Source organism: Thamnophis elegans, chromosome 1 (assembly GCF_009769535.1).
Source record: "Thamnophis elegans isolate rThaEle1 chromosome 1, rThaEle1.pri, whole genome shotgun sequence".
Classification (NCBI taxonomy): Eukaryota; Metazoa; Chordata; class Lepidosauria; order Squamata; family Colubridae; genus Thamnophis; species Thamnophis elegans.
This window is the reverse complement of record NC_045541.1, coordinates 115,810,932-115,830,502: the sequence shown is the minus strand read 5'-3', so window position 1 is coordinate 115,830,502 and position 19,571 is coordinate 115,810,932. Positions and strand designations below refer to the sequence as shown.

At 40.1% G+C, this 19,571-nt stretch overlaps 1 protein-coding gene across 1 annotated transcript in view; it reads left to right on the top strand.

The window, feature by feature from the left end:
* Positions 1–536: 536 nt before the first annotated feature.
* Positions 537–19,571, top strand: part of STARD9 (StAR related lipid transfer domain containing 9) — a 95,008-nt gene continuing 75,973 nt past the window's right edge. The window contains 3 exon segments of the mRNA XM_032213387.1: positions 537–715; positions 7,524–7,593; positions 13,297–13,413. Coding sequence (XP_032069278.1) covers positions 669–715; positions 7,524–7,593; positions 13,297–13,413 — 234 coding nt within the window. The 5' untranslated portion in view covers positions 537–668.

Genomic DNA, 19,571 nt, shown 5'->3' with positions numbered 1-19,571 from the left:
CCTTCTTAATGGCCCATTGACAACAAAGGGGGGGCAGGAAGCTGCAGGAAGTTTCTCTTTAAAAAGTTTCTTCCTTTCACATCCATGGACATATAATATTCTGCCTTTTCAACATTTCCTAGGATATTTCATTTCTCTGGGAGAGGGCTGGGTGATAACTTTCTACACCTGCTTAATGGTTAATGCAACACTGGTCTTTGGAGTATCCTTTGAGAGAGCCCACGACACGGCAAAATCAGGTTCATCGCGTCGTTTTGTGCCTTTTCCAGGGTGGGTCATGAGATCAGCAGCCCAAAACTGCAGACATTCCCCTCCGGGTAAAACCTCCCCGGCGTTTCCTCCTCGGTTTCTGCGCTTGAAACGGGCCATTTTGCCGCCCATGCGAAAGTCGAAAGGAGCCGGAGCCGATGAGAGCCTGTGGCGCAAGCAGCCCAAGCGGCCCCTCCCCATTTCCTCTGCTCTTGCCAAGCGGGCAGGCCTTTCCCTCCCCCCCCACGTCCCCCAAAGAACGGGCGGGATCGGGCGGCGGCGCTGCTTCCCTCGCTGGTGGGGTGGGGTGCTCTTCGTGGAGCGCTTGAGCGGCAGCTGAGGTGCATAAGCGGGGTGATGTGGAGCCGGGACTCGGACGGCCAAAGCGGCGCCGTTTCTCCCCGGGGGTCCGAGAGGTCATGGCGAACGTCAAAGTAGCTGTGCGAGTCCGGCCCCTCAGCAAAAGGTGAGGCAGCGGCTGAGGAACGCAAAGGGAGAAGCCTCGAAATGCGCGGACTTGGGTCCACACACGTGCTTGCCCAAGTGGCGAAAAGTTCGGCTCGGGTGCTCTGCGCAGCTGCGCCCTTTTCTCCTTCGAGCTTTAGGGGAGCGGAGGCTTGCTAGGCTGGCCGGTTAACTTGCGCTCCTTCCGGGAGTGTGTTTGTGTTCGTGTGAAGGTGGTTGCCTGCGCGTTTTGCTCCTCTTGGAGAACGTGGGAAGCGAGGGGAGTCGCGCTGGATTGCAAGGAGGTCGGGACTGTCCCTAAAGTGTAGCGTGCAGAAGAGGGAATTCCACTACACGGCGTGACCAAACAAGGAAAGCCTGCTTTTGCTTAGGAAAACGTGCAAAGGCTGTAAGAGAGCTAAGCAGAACTTAATGTTCAACCCTGAGCTACAAATATTCTCTTCTTTCGCTACTTTTTAAGAAATGCAATTTCAGATGCATTTTCTGCATCTGCTTTCTAGTAATATTGAATATATCCCCCCCCCCCCAAAAAAAAAAAAGTTGTCCAAGTTGTAACCTATGCTTCGTTTATATGGAATACTTTTTAACTGTGTTTATGGTACCCTGAATCAAGTGAGTGGTATGTGTAAACGCAATCCGTGTGATTAGTGGTCAAATGGATTGGGAGAACCCAGAAAATTGGGTTAATTGAGTACAGTAAACCATGATTGAATTAACTGTGTTATGTGAAGGCAATAATATCCTCCTTGGGGGATTTGTCATTGAAATCAGGATTATTAATTACCAGGATTTCAGGCTAGATAAATAATTTTGATTTCTTTCCAAGGAAGATACGAAATCTTTCACAGTTACAGTTTATGGACACAATAAATACCCTACTTGTTGTGAAGATGCAGATCCTTAGAGACTGTATTTCCATTTTTTTAAAAAATGAGAAAATGTGATTCTTCCATCTATCTTCCGTTGCTTGAATGAATGCTTTGTGAAATGGGTCACATGTGTCAGGATTTGAAACAGGGTGCTACCCATCAGCTTCCCAGTCATCTCTGCCCTATTCAGTACATTTTTGTTGCTAATTATTTTATGTCACTGAGTACCATGCTTTTTATAAGCACTGGCCTTATTTTTGAATACAGATAAACCTTGTCTTACAACAGTTCATTTAGTGACCATTCAAAGTTACAACAGCATTGAAAAAAGTGACCTTTGACCGGTTTTCACACTTACAACCGTTGCAGCATCCCCATGGTCATGTGATCAAAATTCAGATGCTTGGCAACTGACTCATTTATGACTGTTGCAGTGTCCCAGGTTCATGTGATCACCTTTTCCCACCTGACAAGCAAAGTCAATGGGGCAGCAAGGTTCACTTAACAACTGTGTTACTAACTTAACAACTGCAGTGATTCACTTAACTGCGACAAGAAAGATTGTAAAATGGAGGGAGGGAAATGCACTTAACTGTCTCATTGAGCAACATAAATGTTGGATTCAATTGTGGACAAAAGTCAAGGACTACCTGTATAGTACTTATCTAGGCTTAGTTTGTTACTATCAAAATATTCAAAAAACAAGTACTCATTTTTCCATATAGCCTGAACAATTTCAGAATTCTTTGTTCTAAGCACTCACTTCTGAACAGACTCCCTACTAGAGTGAATTCGTCTGTTTCTTTCATTTAGTAATGAAAGACCTTATTTTTCAATTTAAACTGTAGCTAATTTGAGGTTTACCTTACAATGAGTCATTTAACCCTCTGTAATTTTACTACCTGATCTTCTTTCTCTGTTTTGTGGCTTGAGCTTCATAATTAAGTAATTCCACATCTCCTCATGCTTATCTGTTACTGAACGATAATTTTGATTTACAAAATTGCAGTACTGCAAATTCAGCTCCCATAAATATTGGCTATACTCCCTGCACGGACATGTGTGTATAATAAAATAATTAAGAGCATGTGTATTTGTGGAGTTTGGGGGAGGATAGGAGAAAGAAAACTTTGGAGTTGTACAAAATCTGTGACAAATAATATAATCCCTCCTCTGGAGAAAAAAAAAGTAAAACAGCTGCAATCTGTATACTGTCAGGTCTTTGTTTTGGGTGCAGCTCAATGGCTACATCATGTTTTCTGACATTTGGCCATTATAAATAACTTTCTTCACTGTTATAGGCAAAATAGTTTCTCAGCCTTGCAGTGTTATGTTGACATTCTAAGGCAGTTAAGCTTTAATTGGCAGAAACAAAGAAACATCTTAAAATACTTATTTTTGTTCCTTTTTATGTGCCCAAACTTCAGCAGTGCAGCTTTCTAAGTACTATACTTTCAGTGACTGCATGTACTGCCTTAGGCTTTCATAAGGAGAATAAACAAATACAAATAAAGAAAAGAATAGCTTGAAGCTTCTTTAGAGAGAAAAAAAGTCCTACGTCTCCAGCTGTGCTCATCTGTGTGCTTACACCACTCTAGTTGGGGAATTCTGGGAATCGAAGTCCACACATCTGACAGCTGCCAAGTTTGAAAAACAATGAATTGTTTACTTCTGGTTTACTGACTAAATTATAGTTGGCTGAGTCTCTACTGTACTCTGAAATGGATTATATGTTTTATAAACCTTGACAGAAAGATTCACAGAAGGCACTAAAACAAGCCACAACTTAGCTTGTTACATGAACCGAGCCATAATTTGTGCCTGGACAAGCTAAGTGAAATATCTGGTATTATTCTGTAAACTATGGTTTATATGTCAGTTTGTGTGTGAACGTATAAAGCCTTCTCGGTAGCAGCTCCGACCGTATGGAACGATCTCCCCGTGGAGATTCGTACCCTCACCACCCTCCAGACCTTCCGCACAGCCCTTAAAATCTGGCTATCCCGTCAGGCCTGGGGCTAAAGACTGTAACCCACCCGAATGGTATGAATGTTGTGCTTTTAATTATGTATTGTTCTTACGTGTTAAATGTTTGTTTCCCCCCCCCCTTGAGTTGTAAGCCGCCCTGAGTCCCCCCAGGGAAAAGGGCGGCATATAAATAAACTTTCAAATCAAATTGAAGCTAGTAAAGAGGAATCAACAATTTCCAGATTAGATGAAACAGTAATGAAAACATTAAAGAGATATTTCTGACTCTCGGGGCTGGGAAAAGAACAGCAAAAGGTATTTTGACTTGAAAGGATGGGAGGAAGTAGATTAAAGGGATTTAAGGATTTGATTCCAGGCAACCTACAAACAGACATATCTTTTTTGTCGCCTGCAACAATCTTTAAGCCAAATCTCTGAAGCTTCAACTGTTCTTATTGTTACTGTATGTGAGGTTGACTTTCTGAATAATTGGCATTGCCATGTCTAGTGAAGTCTGACAGAATGAAAATAGGATGTATTAGTAAGAAGGATGAAAAGATTTGGCTGTGTACAGTGTACACACAACATTGGACAGCAATAAAGATTATTGGAAGTTCACTTCCTTCTATCCAGCACGTAGCATATAAAGGATGCTTGATCAGGTTCCGCAGTATTGTCTGGGACGCTAAATATCTTCTCCATGGCTGGTTTTCTTTGTTACCTTCTGGGAGGAAGCTTTGCAGTATCCGAAGCAGAACAACTACATTCTGCAATAGCTTTATATCATATAGTATCAACCTTTTTAACCCTCAACACTCTTTTTCCGCTATGTATTCTAAATGGTCTGTGATTAATATATATGTGTGATTGTGTGCTTATGGATGTGTATTGATGTGCATGTATATATATTTCTTTTGACAATGGGCATCAGAATTTCATTTTTTAATTTGTGCCAGAAAAAAGTAACAATAAAGCTTGTCTGTCTGTCTGTCTGTCTGTCTGTCTGTCTATCTATCTATCTATCTATCTCTGACGATGTGAGCCATCACCTCTGCATGTTTTTCAAAATGCCTTACTGGTTCTGCTTTCATGAGTTATGATTAGGGGAATTCCAGGATTTGTAATAGTCCGATCCAACTTTGATTTTTTTAAAAACTGTGAGCATTTTCATGCATACACGAAGCCTAGTATTCATTTATCAGTGTGGCATCTGGGTCTTGCCAGATGGCACTGCTTAATAGGTGCTGGACTTGACACAATGGGTAGATGTAACTGACAGACAACACCAAATTCTGCAAAGACCTTCCTGGCCAAGACTGACATCTGGTCTTCAAACAAGACTGATAAGTCCTGAGGGATCTCTAAATTGCACAAAGGTCTGATTTGGGAATTGACATCCCATTTAGCACCAAAGATGATAAGTTTCCAGCACCCAAAGGCCTCAACACCAAGAGCCACTCAGTCTTGATAAAGTTTAATCTTTGGTTCCCTACCCAAACTCCCATAGCTTCCAAACACTGATAAAAGCATCACAAAATTTGCCAGAAGTAGAGGTGATACTTCACCCATGGCAATGGATGATCAACTTCAAATAGATCAGGGATCTGCAACCTTAAACCCAATCTGGGCCAAAAGAGTCGCATGCAGCTCCGGAGCAACAGGTTGCAGACCACCAACATAGATGCTAAACAGGAGTGGAAAGAATACCAATCCTTGTGGAAGTGTAGAAACCACATCCAAGAGCAGAAATTCTCACTCCTGATTAACACCAACTGGAATTTGCACCAGGAGGAGGAGGAGAATGATACATTGCTACCCACACACAATCCCTATAGTTGGTGTAGGAGGATACAATGATTGATTGTATTGAAAGCCATCAAGAAAAGCAAGGATTTATGTACTCCCCCCCCCCCCACTATTCACACCAGAGGTCATTCAAAGCACGATCAATTCTGGTTCCGTACCATGCCCAAGTTTGAAACTAGACTGAACATTGTCCACATAATCTGCTTTCTCCAGGATTCTCTAAAACTCTTGGTGACCATCTTCTCAACAACCTTCCCTCAAAAAGGAAAAGTTGAATACTGAATGAATTGCCCAGTTTGGTTGGGTGTAGTGATGGGTTTTTTTTAGGAGAGGTGCTAACTAACTCCTCCTTAAGAAATAAAGGGACAACCTTTTTTCTCAAGGGAAGAGTTCGCCACCGTCAAAACGTAACCACTTGTCACCTCCCAGGAGGGCTTTGCCAAGCAAAAGGCACATAGATCTAATAAACAGGTAGCCAACCTCACAGTCATGAAAGCCCCGATCACTTTATCCAGGCTCAAAAGGATTTTAAGAAACTTTTAAAAATCTAAATCGATGAATGTAGATGAAGGAAGGAGGTTTTTTTAGTCTTAGGGAAGTGTTGGTGAACCTTTTCAGCATCAAGTGCCGGAACGGGACCGCATGTGTGCGCACAAGCACCCGTGTGTCTAGAAGAGCAGCCGCCAGGTGTGCATGCGCACACCAGGAAGATGATCTTCTGGTTTCTGGCACATGTAAGCACACTGGCCAGCTGGTCTTCATGTGTGCATGCACGCCAGAAACCGGAAGACGATCCAGAAACCAGGAGATCACCTTCTGGCCACACACATGCACACCAGGTGGCTGCTCTTCTGGTTTCCAGCACTCCTGCGCACGTGAAGACCAGCTGGCTGGTGTGCTGGAATCAGGAAGAACAACAGGCAATGGCTCACGTGCCCAGAGACATGGTTCTGCATGCCACTTCCGGCACACGTGCCATAGGTTCACTAAGAGTGAGGTTTATTAAGAGTGAGTCCTTCTGCTGTATAAAATTTGCTTCCTCATTGCTGGTTACGTGAAGGGCATATTGCAGACATGGCAGATTCCTTTGATTTTGTTTCCTAATCCTCTAATCAGATGTCTGCACCCACCAGTAATCCTCCATAATAAGGGTTGAGCAAGAGCAAGGATTTGACAGGCGGGGGTCAAGCGATGTATCAAAACTCGTTCCTAGATTTATGTTAGCATTTTGTGTGGAAGAGAAGCAAATGAAGGGCAGCTGAGAAGAAGAACAGCTCCTTTACCTGTCTTCTCTTTAGCTTGGAGTCAGCTTCTGCGACTCAGAGATACGACAGCATTGACTTGTCATGTCTCTTAAAGCTGGTTTCCTGTTCTTTGGTGTCTTTTCCTTCTCTGAGGGATACAAAATGGGTTAATGAAGATATATGCTTTGTCTTCAAGTCGGTCTTGACTCTTAGGAACAGCTTGGTTTGGTTCCTACAGTTTTCCTGGCAGCATTTTTTGGAGGCAGCTTGTCATGTCTTCCTCCTTGGACCTAGAGAGAGTGACTAGCCCTGAATGACCCATCTGGCTTTGTAGCTAAGATAGGACTAGAGCTCCCAATCTCTCCAGTTTTAGCCTTTCAACTCTGCACCAAACTGCCCTCAGGATGGGGAGTATAAGGCACAGTTGCAAAATGCTCTGCTTTAAGATGATTGCAAATATACGTCTGGTTTACCTTTATTGCCATCGGTGCAACCCATCCAGCCACTGGGCAGTGTGGAATGGGGAGCTTTTTCTGCCGGAAGGAAGCAAGCATGAATAGTGGCAGAGGAAAAGGCCTGGCATCCCAAGGGAAGGGGTGCGCCTCTACCAGTCTGAAGTGGTTCATAGATACTGGGCTGACCTACGACATACAGCCACTGTTATGATTGTTTGTATGCTTAGAATGTGGATTGGTCCAACTGAACGAACCAACAGGGTTGGTCAATTTGATGACTCTCTTTGCAGCTTTTTAACTAGCTATTTTCGATGCTTACATTGTAATATGCAGAAAAGTGTGGAAAGAACCCATAAGTACTTTCAACTGCTGTTCCTCTAAATGAGATTTTAAGATTGCCATGTTTGGCTTTTAATTAAAAAAAAAAACCCTTATGCCTTAATTGTTGTTTGTTCTCATATTTACAGAGAGCATGCAGAAGGAAGAGCAATAATTGTGGAAATTGAAGATAGAGTGGCAACAGTAAAAAAAGTAAAGGTATGTTCTTTGGTAATTCACTATCTGTAAATTTGCTAGAGCTAGCAAACTATAATAGCTGTTATGATGACTGATCAAATACAATCAATGTGTTGTAGGGATGAAAGAATATTGTTCAGTATAGAGGTAGACTCTATACAGTGGTACTTCCTTTGCTGTCTATCACTTAGGATCTCTACATACCAAATACAAAGTATTTCTTAAGCCTCCAGAGCAAGCTTTGAGTTTTACTAGACCTGGGGTGTCAAATTCACGGCCCATGGGCTGGATGTGTCAAGCGCTGGCCACGCCCATGCCCGGTTTAGTAAAGGGGAAAAAGTCATGATGACGATGCTGTGACAGCGCGAATTTGACACCCCCTGTACTAGACTGTCGGAGAGACATGGAGCAATCTAATCCAATGGTGGGTGCCATTCAGAGGTGGGTTGCTCCTGGTTTGGCCGGGTAATGGCGGTGGTGGGTGACTCCGCCCACCTGAGCGGACGCTTCTACGCATATGCAGAAGTGGTGTGCGTGCGAGCGAACCAGTAGTAAAAAAAAATGGCAACCCACCACTGTTACCATTTTATCACTAGGCCGATATAAGTGAATATAATTTTAGTTAGAGTAGAAACGTGGCTTCAGCTCACCATTCATAGATGAAACTCATTGAGTAAATCTGAGCCTGCCACAAATTTATACTTTATAGAAGGATTAAAGAAAGGAGTCACTATTTGTTTGTCGTTATAGACTGTAGGGGGCAGTGCTCATCTCTGTTTCAAGAGCCGTTGAGCCAGCACTATTTCTGTGGTCATGTGGCCAGCATGATGTCACAGAGTGCTGTTACCTTCTCACTGAAGTGGTACCTATTTATTTACTTACATTTTCATGCTTTTGAACTGCTAGGTAGCAGGAGCTGGGGCAAAAATAGGAGTTCACCCCATTGCCCAGTGCTCAAGTCTTGTACCTGGGCTGGCAGCTGTCCAGCTGACAAGCTCAGTATCTTAACTGTTGAGCCATTGTTCTGCATTTCAGGATGATTATGAGTGAGAAAATAATATATCTCATATATCATTTAGCAATTCTGGAAGTAAAGGGAGAATATGAATATGATATATAAACTATCTACTTGGAAAAGAAGCATATGAGTTTCATTTTTTCCAGATTTACCTACAGAATACAGAGTCTGCTCATTTAACACCCTTAAATGTAATTTTCAGCAGTGCTGAAAACAGAAATTCCTATACTTTTCCCCCTTCATTATTTCTTCTCAATATTCGATGACTATTTCTTAAACTGATATTCCTTAGAAAAATGATTTTGAAAACACTAGCTGCATTTTTCACAATAGCTTAAAATTCAGAGACTAATTCTTGAATGTAGTAAATATTTTGTGGTATTTTGTTTAGGAAAGTGCAGATTCAAATGCTGAATTTGAGCACTGAGTAGAATCTGAAAAGAAACCAGTGCCAAGAAAAACTAAAGACAATTCAATACAAAATGCTAAAAGAGTTTTAATTGTCCATCTGGACAAAGTCAGACATAACAATAAGGGGGAAGGGAAGTAATAGAGTCATTTCATTTTTTTTTTTAAAAAATTGCAGTTGTGTATTGTATGAAAAATCTGTAGAAGTCAAAAATAAAATAGGAAGGAAATGCAAAAGGTGGCGGGTGAGAGAAGCTTAAATTGGCAGACATTCTGTGCTCCATATAGAAAAGGAGTAAACATGTTTGGAACCTTAAAATAAATACTAAATTGACCTCCTTTTAGACCCAAAGTCTATTCTTTTGCATTTCAACTGTACCGTAATATTTTATTCTTTCAGGACAGGAAAATAAACACTCAAACAAATACAGAATTGGTGTTTTTTAAAAGCACTTTTTTCTGTCTTGCTCTTGATAGCAGTCTAGTATGATAGCAGCTATTTTCTGGGAAATTTAACAAAAATGTGTATTGAATTGCAGCTAACATCCTTGTGGACTGACTAGCTATAAGAGACTGCATCTGTTCCTTTTTGGAGATTCTTGAAGGCTTCCTTTATAGGCATGGGAAACGGAGCTGGGGTTTTTCCAGACATTAGGGCTCCTGAATGCTACTGTACTCTCTTAGTCAAAAAGTAAAATGGGCCAAAATCAGTTTCTGTTGGCAATATATCTTACAATTCAGAAGACACATAAGTGAATTATAGGGTTACCATGATTACTGTGAGAATTCTACAGGACAGATGCTTCCTATTTCTTGCTCGGTCTTTGTATCTGCTTGCCTGCCTGATTATTTTAGGCAATTTGCTTAAGATAATTAGTGTTTGAAACATCTTAGGAAGCAGTTTGGCAGAGATCAAAGAACTAGATAAGTAATTTCCTTGTTTTAAATTCTTTCCGGAGTTGGGCTAGTTCACCCATTCTAGGAGGAGGACAGCAGATAGTGTTCCATGTCATTTTAGGAAGTTCAGAAGATAAATTGCCTGTTTCTCGCCGTGGGTTGTGCAGCGGATGGCATATTGCTTAGAAATATTGCTTTTTGAAGCTGATGTTATACATATTCTGCTGATAGCAACCATGTAAACCTGAAACAATCCTTAGACTATTAACCCAGTATAGATGTGAGAATTAGTTAGAACAAAGTCTTAATGAACATAATTCTATAGTTTAAAATGTTGAAGTAACTCTTTGTTCTCTTCTTTCCTACTCAGCAAGCTTAAGGTGAGGAAGCCAAGACATGTTAAATCAGCCTGCATGCAGGTGTCTTTGTTTCAGTGCTGCCTCCTGGCAACAGCCTGGATTAGTCTTTGCAGTTTTCTTGAAGAGAGAGACAGAGACAGAGTGAGGCAGAGACAGTGACAGAGAGACCCAAAGTCACCCAGCTGGTTTTGTGCCTAAAACAAGAATAGAACTCAAGATTCCCTGTTTTCTGTCCCAGTTACCTTAGCTCTCTGTGTCACTCTGTATTGTGGCTGCTAAAAATACAGTATCTTCACGTATCTTAGGACTGTTTAGAAGTTTTGCTTGCGTAGCATGCTGCTGTGCAATAGGCAGCTATTAAAATGCAGGTATTCACAAATAATCCTTGATATAATAATTGGTTTCTTTGACTGGGAGAATCTAGCCTAATAATACTCACATTCTACTAAAAGAATTGCCCCATGCCAACAATGTCAGAAAACAATTTCAGTTCTACAGTATTTCTAGGAGCCTAGCATATACATGCAGTGCTCAAAGTTTTATTGTCCAAGATCCAAACTCAGCTCCTCTCTGGCATCCTTTTGGGCTCTTGTAGCTTATTTTTTTTCCCTTGAAAGAGTTCAATCTAAGTTCTTGAAGTTTATCTTCCAAGTATGCCTGCTGCGTTCCAAACATGGTGTTTTGCCATGAATCCGGCCTATTCAAAATAGAAACTTCCTCTGGATTCATATCCTCTTAAACTGGAGTAGGCTCATTTTTTTCAAACTAGCTTGGTCCCTTTAATTCTGTCTGATAGCTTCCAACATTGGGCAATGCATAAGGAAATTAAATTCCTACTGTTTCTCATAAGCAGCCATTACCCTTATGGGCTACATACATACAGTAGCTAATCTTAAACAACGTGGCATCAACTTAAAGCTATAATCAGATTTGTCACTCTTGTCCAGAATGGCTCCTTTTGAGCCATTCTATACATTTACTTCACCCAGGCAGACTCTAGTTTGGGTTAATATCTTTTAGTTCTTTTAGTATTGAAATCATAACAACTTCTTATGTATTATTATTTCCTATATGTTCCATCATTACATTTTCTCTAGATACAATGATAATTACAACTTATAATGGTTCTATGTATTCCACACTGATGATTTTACTATTCTGTTATTTTAAACAACCATTTCATTGCCTTGTGTAAATTGTGTTGTACTTTACTGTATTAATTTCTATGCCCCAAGCTCTTACATTTTAAATTACAATTTTATTTGCATTATTATATGGTTTTATAGCTTGTTTTACTCTAATCAGTTGTGACTCTCTTGTTTTGATGGTCAGTGACTGAAATGAAGTGGCTGACTGAATAAAAGCACTTGTTTTTTTTTCTTCTTCCAACAAATATAATAAAAGTGAATACAGTAATCACCCTATTAGATCAGAGCAAGCCAGTTTCCCTTCCATAGAGGAAGGCTAAAAATAGAACTTAGACATCACCACCACTTCCTACTTGTAATCAGTTACATGATGCCATTGATAGGCCTAATAAGTATAAGTTTTATTACGAAGGCCATTTTATAAATATGGGTAGTCCTTGACTTACAGTCATTCACTTAGTGACTGTTTGAAGTTATGATGAAACTGAAAAAAGTGGCTTATGATTGGTTTTCACACTTACTTTGCAACATCCCCATGATCATGTGATCAAAATTTGGGCACTTGCCAACTGGCATTTGTTTGTTTGTTTGTTTGTTTAATTTATATTGCCGCCTATTTGCCCATGGAGACCAAGGCGGCTTACAAAATAAAAACCACATTTAAAACAATAAAAATTAACAAAAAGAATCAAATAAACATAGTATAATACAACAAAATCACCTCCTGCCCCAGCAACAGCAGATCACACAAACCATTTAATGGGCTTCATCCCGCTCTGTGTTCCCCAAGCCCGCTGGCAGAATCAGGTCTTCGGCACCTTCTGGAAGAGAGTTAGAGGAGGGACCATTCTAATCTCTGGGGGAATGATGTTCCAGAGAGAGGGAGCCACCACAGAGAAGGCCCTTCTTCTGGCTCTCACCAGGTGTATCTCCCTTGGGGATGGGATCCGCAACATTCCCTGCCTCCCCTTCTGATAGGTCAAGTAGATGTGACCGGCAAGAGATGGTCCCTCAAATAACCTGGTCCCAAGCCATGAAGGGCTTTAAAAGTGACAACTGCACCTTGAATTGCACCGGGAACCAAATCAGCAACCAATGCAGCTCCTGCAGGAGAAGTGATACATGTGCACACCAGAGTCTGCACAAAACCATGCAGGCCGCTGCATTTTGCACCAACTGGAGATTCTGGATGCTCTTCAAGGGCAGCCCCATGTAGAGCGTGTTGCAATAGCCAAGATGGGAAGTGATATGGGCATGAGTGACTGTAAATAGGGACATTTATGACAGTTACACTGTCCCAAGTCATGTGATCACCATTTGTAAGCTTCCCAGCTGGCTTCCAAAAAAACAAAGTCAATAGGGGAAGACAGATTTGTTTAACGAGAGCATGATTCACTTATTGACTGCAGTTATTCTCTTAACAGTTATGAAAAAAGCTTGTAAAATGGGGCAAAACTCACTTAATAATTATCTTGATCAGCAGTGGCAATTTTGGACTCAACTGTGATCATAGTGAAGGACTCCCTGTAATGGCTTTTGTCTTTCTTGAAAAAAACTATAAGAATATGTAATACAAGTTGGAACTTGCAGATTGTGGCATCTTTTACAGTAGCTTAGGTAATAACTTTTCATCATGCAAAGGGCCATGTCAGCCTTTGAGAAGCATGTTGAGAATTACACTGGATGTTTAAAATTGCAAAATAATTTTGCCAGTTGATATATACATTTTTTTCTAACATGAACTAAGATTTAGGACTTGACGTACATTTTTCCATCTATACATGCTTTGGGGTTATAAAAATATAGTCTTCATAAACCATCTGTTTTATAATAAATTTTGAAGGTACAGCTTTATGAAAGTGGGACCATCTTTTGTTTCTTGTTTTAAATTCAGGTAGACAACAGGTTCGAAAGTGTTTGGGGCACAAGGGAAAAAGTTGTGTCATTTGGTTTTGATTACTGCTATTGGTCAATTGATCCTGAAGATCCGAAATATGCATCTCAGGAAATGGTAAGTATCAATACTTTCAGTTCCTTTCTCTGTTTTGTGTTTTTGTTCTTGGAAATCAGCGAAAAAAATTGTTTGCAACTGAAATAACATTAGCAATGAGCAAATGATCTCTCTCCCCCCCACTCTTTGTCAATTTTAATACTCAGAGATGTAGAGACCTTTACCAATTGCTCTACTGATCATAATTGATAATAAAAGTACAGATTCCTCAAGTGGGCCCAATAATAGGGTATCTTGCCTGCTTTCTGTGACATGCTACAGTTGTTGACCCAATAGTTTTATAGTACTCAGTTATTCACAATACCAAGATGCCAAGCCTGTTCTAATATTTGATTAGAAGCATTTCCAAGAATTTCTGAGATAGAATAGCTTCCTATCTTCATTCTGTGATGTCAGGTTCTCACCAGCAATGGCAAAGTCATATCATTCCTTCAGTATATAGTGGAGAGATGCAGGAAAGAGAGAAAACAATGAACCAGTTCAAGCAGTGGGACTCAGCTGCTTCCTTCACCATTCTGTTTGTATTTTCCATTTTTACCCAAAAGGAAAACCATAATTCAAACTCTACCCTATCACCGATCTTCTATGCTACTTCTTTCCATATGGAGTAACCTTTCTGCAGGGTTATGTCTCTTTTTCTATTAACTTCCTGCTTTGGGTTGTTATGGTTAGCTAGTAAACTGACATTGCAGGTAAAGGAGGCACAAGGGAGACAAGGCACGGATCCCATGTACTTCTGCAGAATTAGGCCAAAGCAAAGCATACCTCTGGTATGGCTTCTTTCAATGTATAAATCACTGCTACATGAGGATGTGGCATTTGAGTTGTGTCAGCTGCAAATTAGTACCGCCTTTCTTCAAATAGCAAACAAATATTCTGGGTAGTTTTCAGTCTCAGGAAAAACTTATTTTTCCTTCTCCATCACTTCTTCAGGTGTAACACACATGGCAGCATTTTTCTCTGCTTTGTTTCTTTGTTAGCTTTTTACTGGTGATGGTGATTGCTCATTGTTCTTCTTACCTCTCAGCTCACATTTCGCAATCAGCTGCCACTGCTGTGGGATGATGCATGATACTTTGCCAGGATTAGACATTATTGGAAAATTATATTAAATGGAAAATTATAACATAAAATCACATGTTTTTCAAAAGCCACTCACTGAGATCAGCTCCTGCAATTAGAGCCTGCCTCACTTGCAATGACTATTATTTCCTGTTTACTTATATGCAAGGAGATTTGAAAAAGGAAGACAGGTTACTTACCTGTAAGCATAGTTCTTTGAACTGCCATTATTCAGATAACTCACCTTGACCTCAGTGTGACCTATAGATTTTATGTCTGTATTAGTTCAAAGAACAGAGGCAGTGGTTAAATCTAAAAATGTTTTCCTACCGGTTCTATGGGCGTGGCTTGGTGGTGGTGGTGGTCATGTGACTGGGTGGGCGTGGCTATGTAGTCATGTGACTGGGGGAGTCAAAAGACAGAAACTCACTGTAACAATGTCCTGCTGGAGCAAGGGGTTGGACTAGATGACCTCCAGGTCCCTTCCAGCCCTGGATTGCTATGCTCTTTCAAGGTATCCTCTGAAGCTGTGTCTAGTGCCAGGTTTGTGGTCCTTCCTCACTTTCCTTTTTCCCTCCCTCCCTCTCTGTCTTTCTTTCACAGCAGCAGCACCACACACACACACACACACACTGCTTTTTAAAGCATCTTTCCCCTGCCTATTCGCCAGAACTGGCAGGGAAAAAATGCTTCCAAAAGTGGGGGTGAAAGCTTCTGACGATTGCGCAGCTCATCTGTGAGCCGCGCAATCATCGGAAGCTTCCCACCCCCCACTTTTTAAAGCATTTTCCCCCTGCCGGTTAGCCCAAACCGGCAGGAAAAAAATGCTTTAAAAAGTGTGGGGAAAGCTTCCAATGATTGTGCAGCTCACATGTGAGCTGCGTGTTCCTAGGAAGCTTTTTTTTTTTACTACCGGTTCACATAACCAAGAACAATTGTCCCTACCGGTTCGGCTGAACCGGGCGAAACTGGGAGGATTTCACCCCTGAACAGAGGTAAAACTTAATCCCATGATAACTGTGGGATCTGGCAATAAACTCCACTTTAGAACATTCCCACAGTGGTCTGTCCAAGGGCAAGAAAATCTATGAGCATTGAACGCATGTGTGTCTTCTTGAATAACCACAGCTAGAGATAAACAGTGTGCTTGCCCTTTAAAAAAAAAAGCAAGAAAACATGTATAATTCCTGCAAGCCATTAATAATAATTACTTTTCCATATGGTCAGCCCTTCTTGGCCAATTCAATCAGTGATAAGCCATGAAGAAATTATCAGGTAGTATATCTAATCAATATAATACTGTATATGTTATTTACTATAACAGTAAAAAGAAAAGGAGATGGAATATTATGAACTATTTTCAATATTATATTTGTATTTTATATTAAAAAATGGGAATCAAAAGTCTTTTTAAACTAATGTGAATCCTTAACTACTGCTTAATGTTTGCTATTGTCATTAACTTAGCTGAAAGTTTTCTGATTAATATGACACAAGAATAATTTTTGTGAAAGCACCAGTCACTAACTGATGTAGACATTTCCAAAGTAAAGTATCTATGTATTAACAAGTATATTCATAAACTATTTTATATAAATATATTATTTTAAAAACATTTATTTGACACCAGAGAAATGAAAAAAAATGGCTTTGCTTGTCAGAAGATCGCAAGGGAATCACATGAGCTCAGAACCCTGCAACCGTCATAAATATGAGTCAGTTGCCAAGTGTCTGAATTTTGATCATGTGACCATAGGGATGCTGCAATGCTCATAAGTGTGAAAAAATGGTCATACTCACTTTTGTCAGTGCTATTGTACCTCTGAACAGTCACTAAATGAACTGTTGTAAGACAGGGATTACCTTTATTGTGTGATATATTGACTATTATCTATCAGTAATTTCCACATTCTATAAAAGTATTAGGAGTTCTGGAATGAAGGTATGACTTGAAACATTTCATTATATTCTGGAAATCATAAACATTCATTATGTTGTGGCCTATCGGCCACCAGCCCCTCCAGTAGCCAAATCAGAGGAGGAGGAGGAGGAGGTGGTGGTGGTGGTGTGGGAGTCAGGGTCAGCATCAAGGCAACCTGAGAGTTCTGAGGTAGAAGAGGGGATGGAGCTGGTGGAGAGAGAGACAGAGGTGATGCCTGGACCATCCGTCAGCCCTCAGATGGAGAGTCAACAGCCCCCAGGTCTGGAGGTGGTTGATGAAGAAGAAGAAGAAGAGGCACAGCTGGTTCCAGTCCTAGATCTGTGGCTGTGCAGAAGGCAGAGAAGAGGAGAGCAGTGGAAATCCGTGGGCCGATCCTGGGGAAGGAAGAGCCACTACTGCTAGCAAAACCCCACCCTAGCTCTGGGGATAAAAGGCAGGGGACGGAGATGAATAGATGTGGCAGACAACTATTCATCTTCTGGGCGGCCGGACCTGTTAGCCTGAGAGAAACTTTTTTGCTGGGGATGCCGGCACTCCTAATAAAGGAATCTTTTGAATTTGGGGAACTGGGTCAGAATATATTAACATTTAAGAAAACATCTTAAAATATTGTTAAAGTGCATTTCAAAAGAAAACCTATTCTCTTTTTTTACTCGGCTGAGAATAGAAAAGTAAAATCCAAGCCATCTGTTTAGCATATTATAGCTTTTGCACAGACGTGATATTTTCCATTATGATTCTTTGTTAGAACTTTTTTCACCCTAGGGACAGAAGTGGATATTACTGAAACTAAGAACAAGATTTACTGCACACAAGTCTTAAACAGTTTTTTTTAATTAAAAATTCATTAAAGATAGCTTCCAGATAAAGTTCATGTGCTTTTGAAAATGGTTTTTACAGAACTATTTGAAAGTTTAAATAAATATAATTTTATAAGAAAGAAAATGATTCAAAAGGTAGAAACGGAGCTTTAGAAAAGGAATCAAAATATTAATAGGCTGATAGAGACAACCAGAAGACTCAGAGTTGATCACTAGACCCATGATATAGCAACCAAGTTAAAAGTGTTATAGATTGTTAAAAACACTTAAATATTTTGATCCATTTATTAGAAAGTATGAGCAATGGTTTGTGAATATTGTTCAGTTGGTTGTAGTTAACATAAAACAGATTTGGAACACCAGAAATCAGAGTTTAGGATGGTGGGATAATTGAGATAATTCAAAATCAGTATGTAACACGCAGGGGTTTCTATTGGTGTTGGTACCGGTTCACTGCGCATGCATACACGGTTCATTGTTAATTGTTTTGCGCATGCGTGAAGATCAGGAAAAACGAATAAGAAACATAATGGCAGTGGAGACTGGGAAACCGGTTTGGGGGCGTGGCCAGCCTGGATTGCTACCGGTTCTGCAACCAAGTCCAAATTACCACTACCGCTTCGCGAGAACTGGTGCAAACCGATAGAAATCCACCTCTGGTGACACGGCTCTTTATTCAAATTCCAAATCCTTTTTATTCACATTCAGTACTAAGAAATTGATAGAAATGATATGTAATATGTTTGGGGTAGGACAAAGCCAGAGAGAATCACTAATTTATAAATAAATTAGGCTATGTGATGGTAGTTGACAGTGGAAAAGTATAAAATTCTGCAGCTTCATCATAAATTTCTATTCTGGAATAATTACTTCTGGAAAATTAATAACTAGGATAGTAAAATGGCATTTTGGGGAAAATATTCCAGAAAATACAAGGTCACTAAGTCTAGACCAGAGTTTTGTATGCAGAGTTTTATATGTATTGAATAGTACTTAAACTAGTGGCCAGGTCTTGTTTCTGATCTTATTATAATTGAAAGCACATAATGGCCCAGGCTGGACTGGGAGTAGTGTATATAGAATGGAAATGTAACCCATTTGATGGTGTGTTTCTTTGTACAATTGCATTATAATGAAAACTACTACTTTGATCCAGGGTTTTTTAATCCCATAGCTGAGTGGGGAGATTCTGTTTTAAAAATACAAACACATAGAAGAGTTAGACTTTTTTTCCCAGTGAATGTGGTCCCTGTCCATATTGGATCACCATTTGCACATAAGCAAGCAAACAAATTTAGTCTTTGCGATGAATTGGGAACCAGGAATTGAAAGATGAAATCAGCTGCAAAGATGAGAAACAAAAATGAAAGCAAAGTAAGATGGAAAAGCAACCAGAAATTAGCAATGAACCTCCCTCCCATTTCAAAGTTTATCTTGATTTGATTAAGCAGAACAGAATTTCTCCCTTCTAGTCGGGAATGATCTGGCCATATGTTTCTATGCAGAATCCCATTCTATCTGCTTTTGGCAGAAAAGTCATCCAAAATGGAAACAGTGCATTGTGTTTTTAGAAATAATCCAGATTAAATTAGTTTTTAAATGCGCTTATTAGGGAAGAGACTAAGAAAATTACTGTAGAGGCAAGTGACTCTTTTCTCATAAAATAGTGATAAAATAGTGACCATTCAACTGTTGTCATTGTTTCCCCAATTTTCTGAGAGAAATGCAATAAGAAAGGGGTTTTTGTGTAAATAATTGGATCAGTATATAATGAACTGTAGTAGGCGGAGGGAAATCTCTGCAAAACGGTTTAGCTTGATACATTTCTTCTGCCAGTAACACAGCTGGTGCATTCAGAAGACATTTAAATGGCTTGGATTCTACATGAATAAGGTCATTTCTTTGGCATTAGTGATTTTATTCCCCCTCCAGAATTCTTGGCTTGAAGAATTGGTATATAGAATTAATTCTTTGGTAAGAGAAATTACAGAGTGAGGATAAAATTTATCCTATGCAAAGTTCACATTTGTTTTCAACTATACAGAGATGTGTCTATTTTCAAGCTGTCATCTGCAGACTCCATTAGAGATACAAAAGCTTCATTTGAATAGTGAGCTACAACAGTGTCTTGAAGATCTTCAGGTCTACTGTATATATTGGGAAAAAATCAGTAATAGAACGAACCTGCTATCAATTGTCTGTTTTGATTGACATCCATTTTATTCATTGGCTGAATTGTTTTGAAAGCGACTACAGATTCTTCTCAAACAGTACTCTGTCCTCTGTAAGAGAAAGAATTTAATTGAAGGAAAATATCTGACACAGAACCTAGA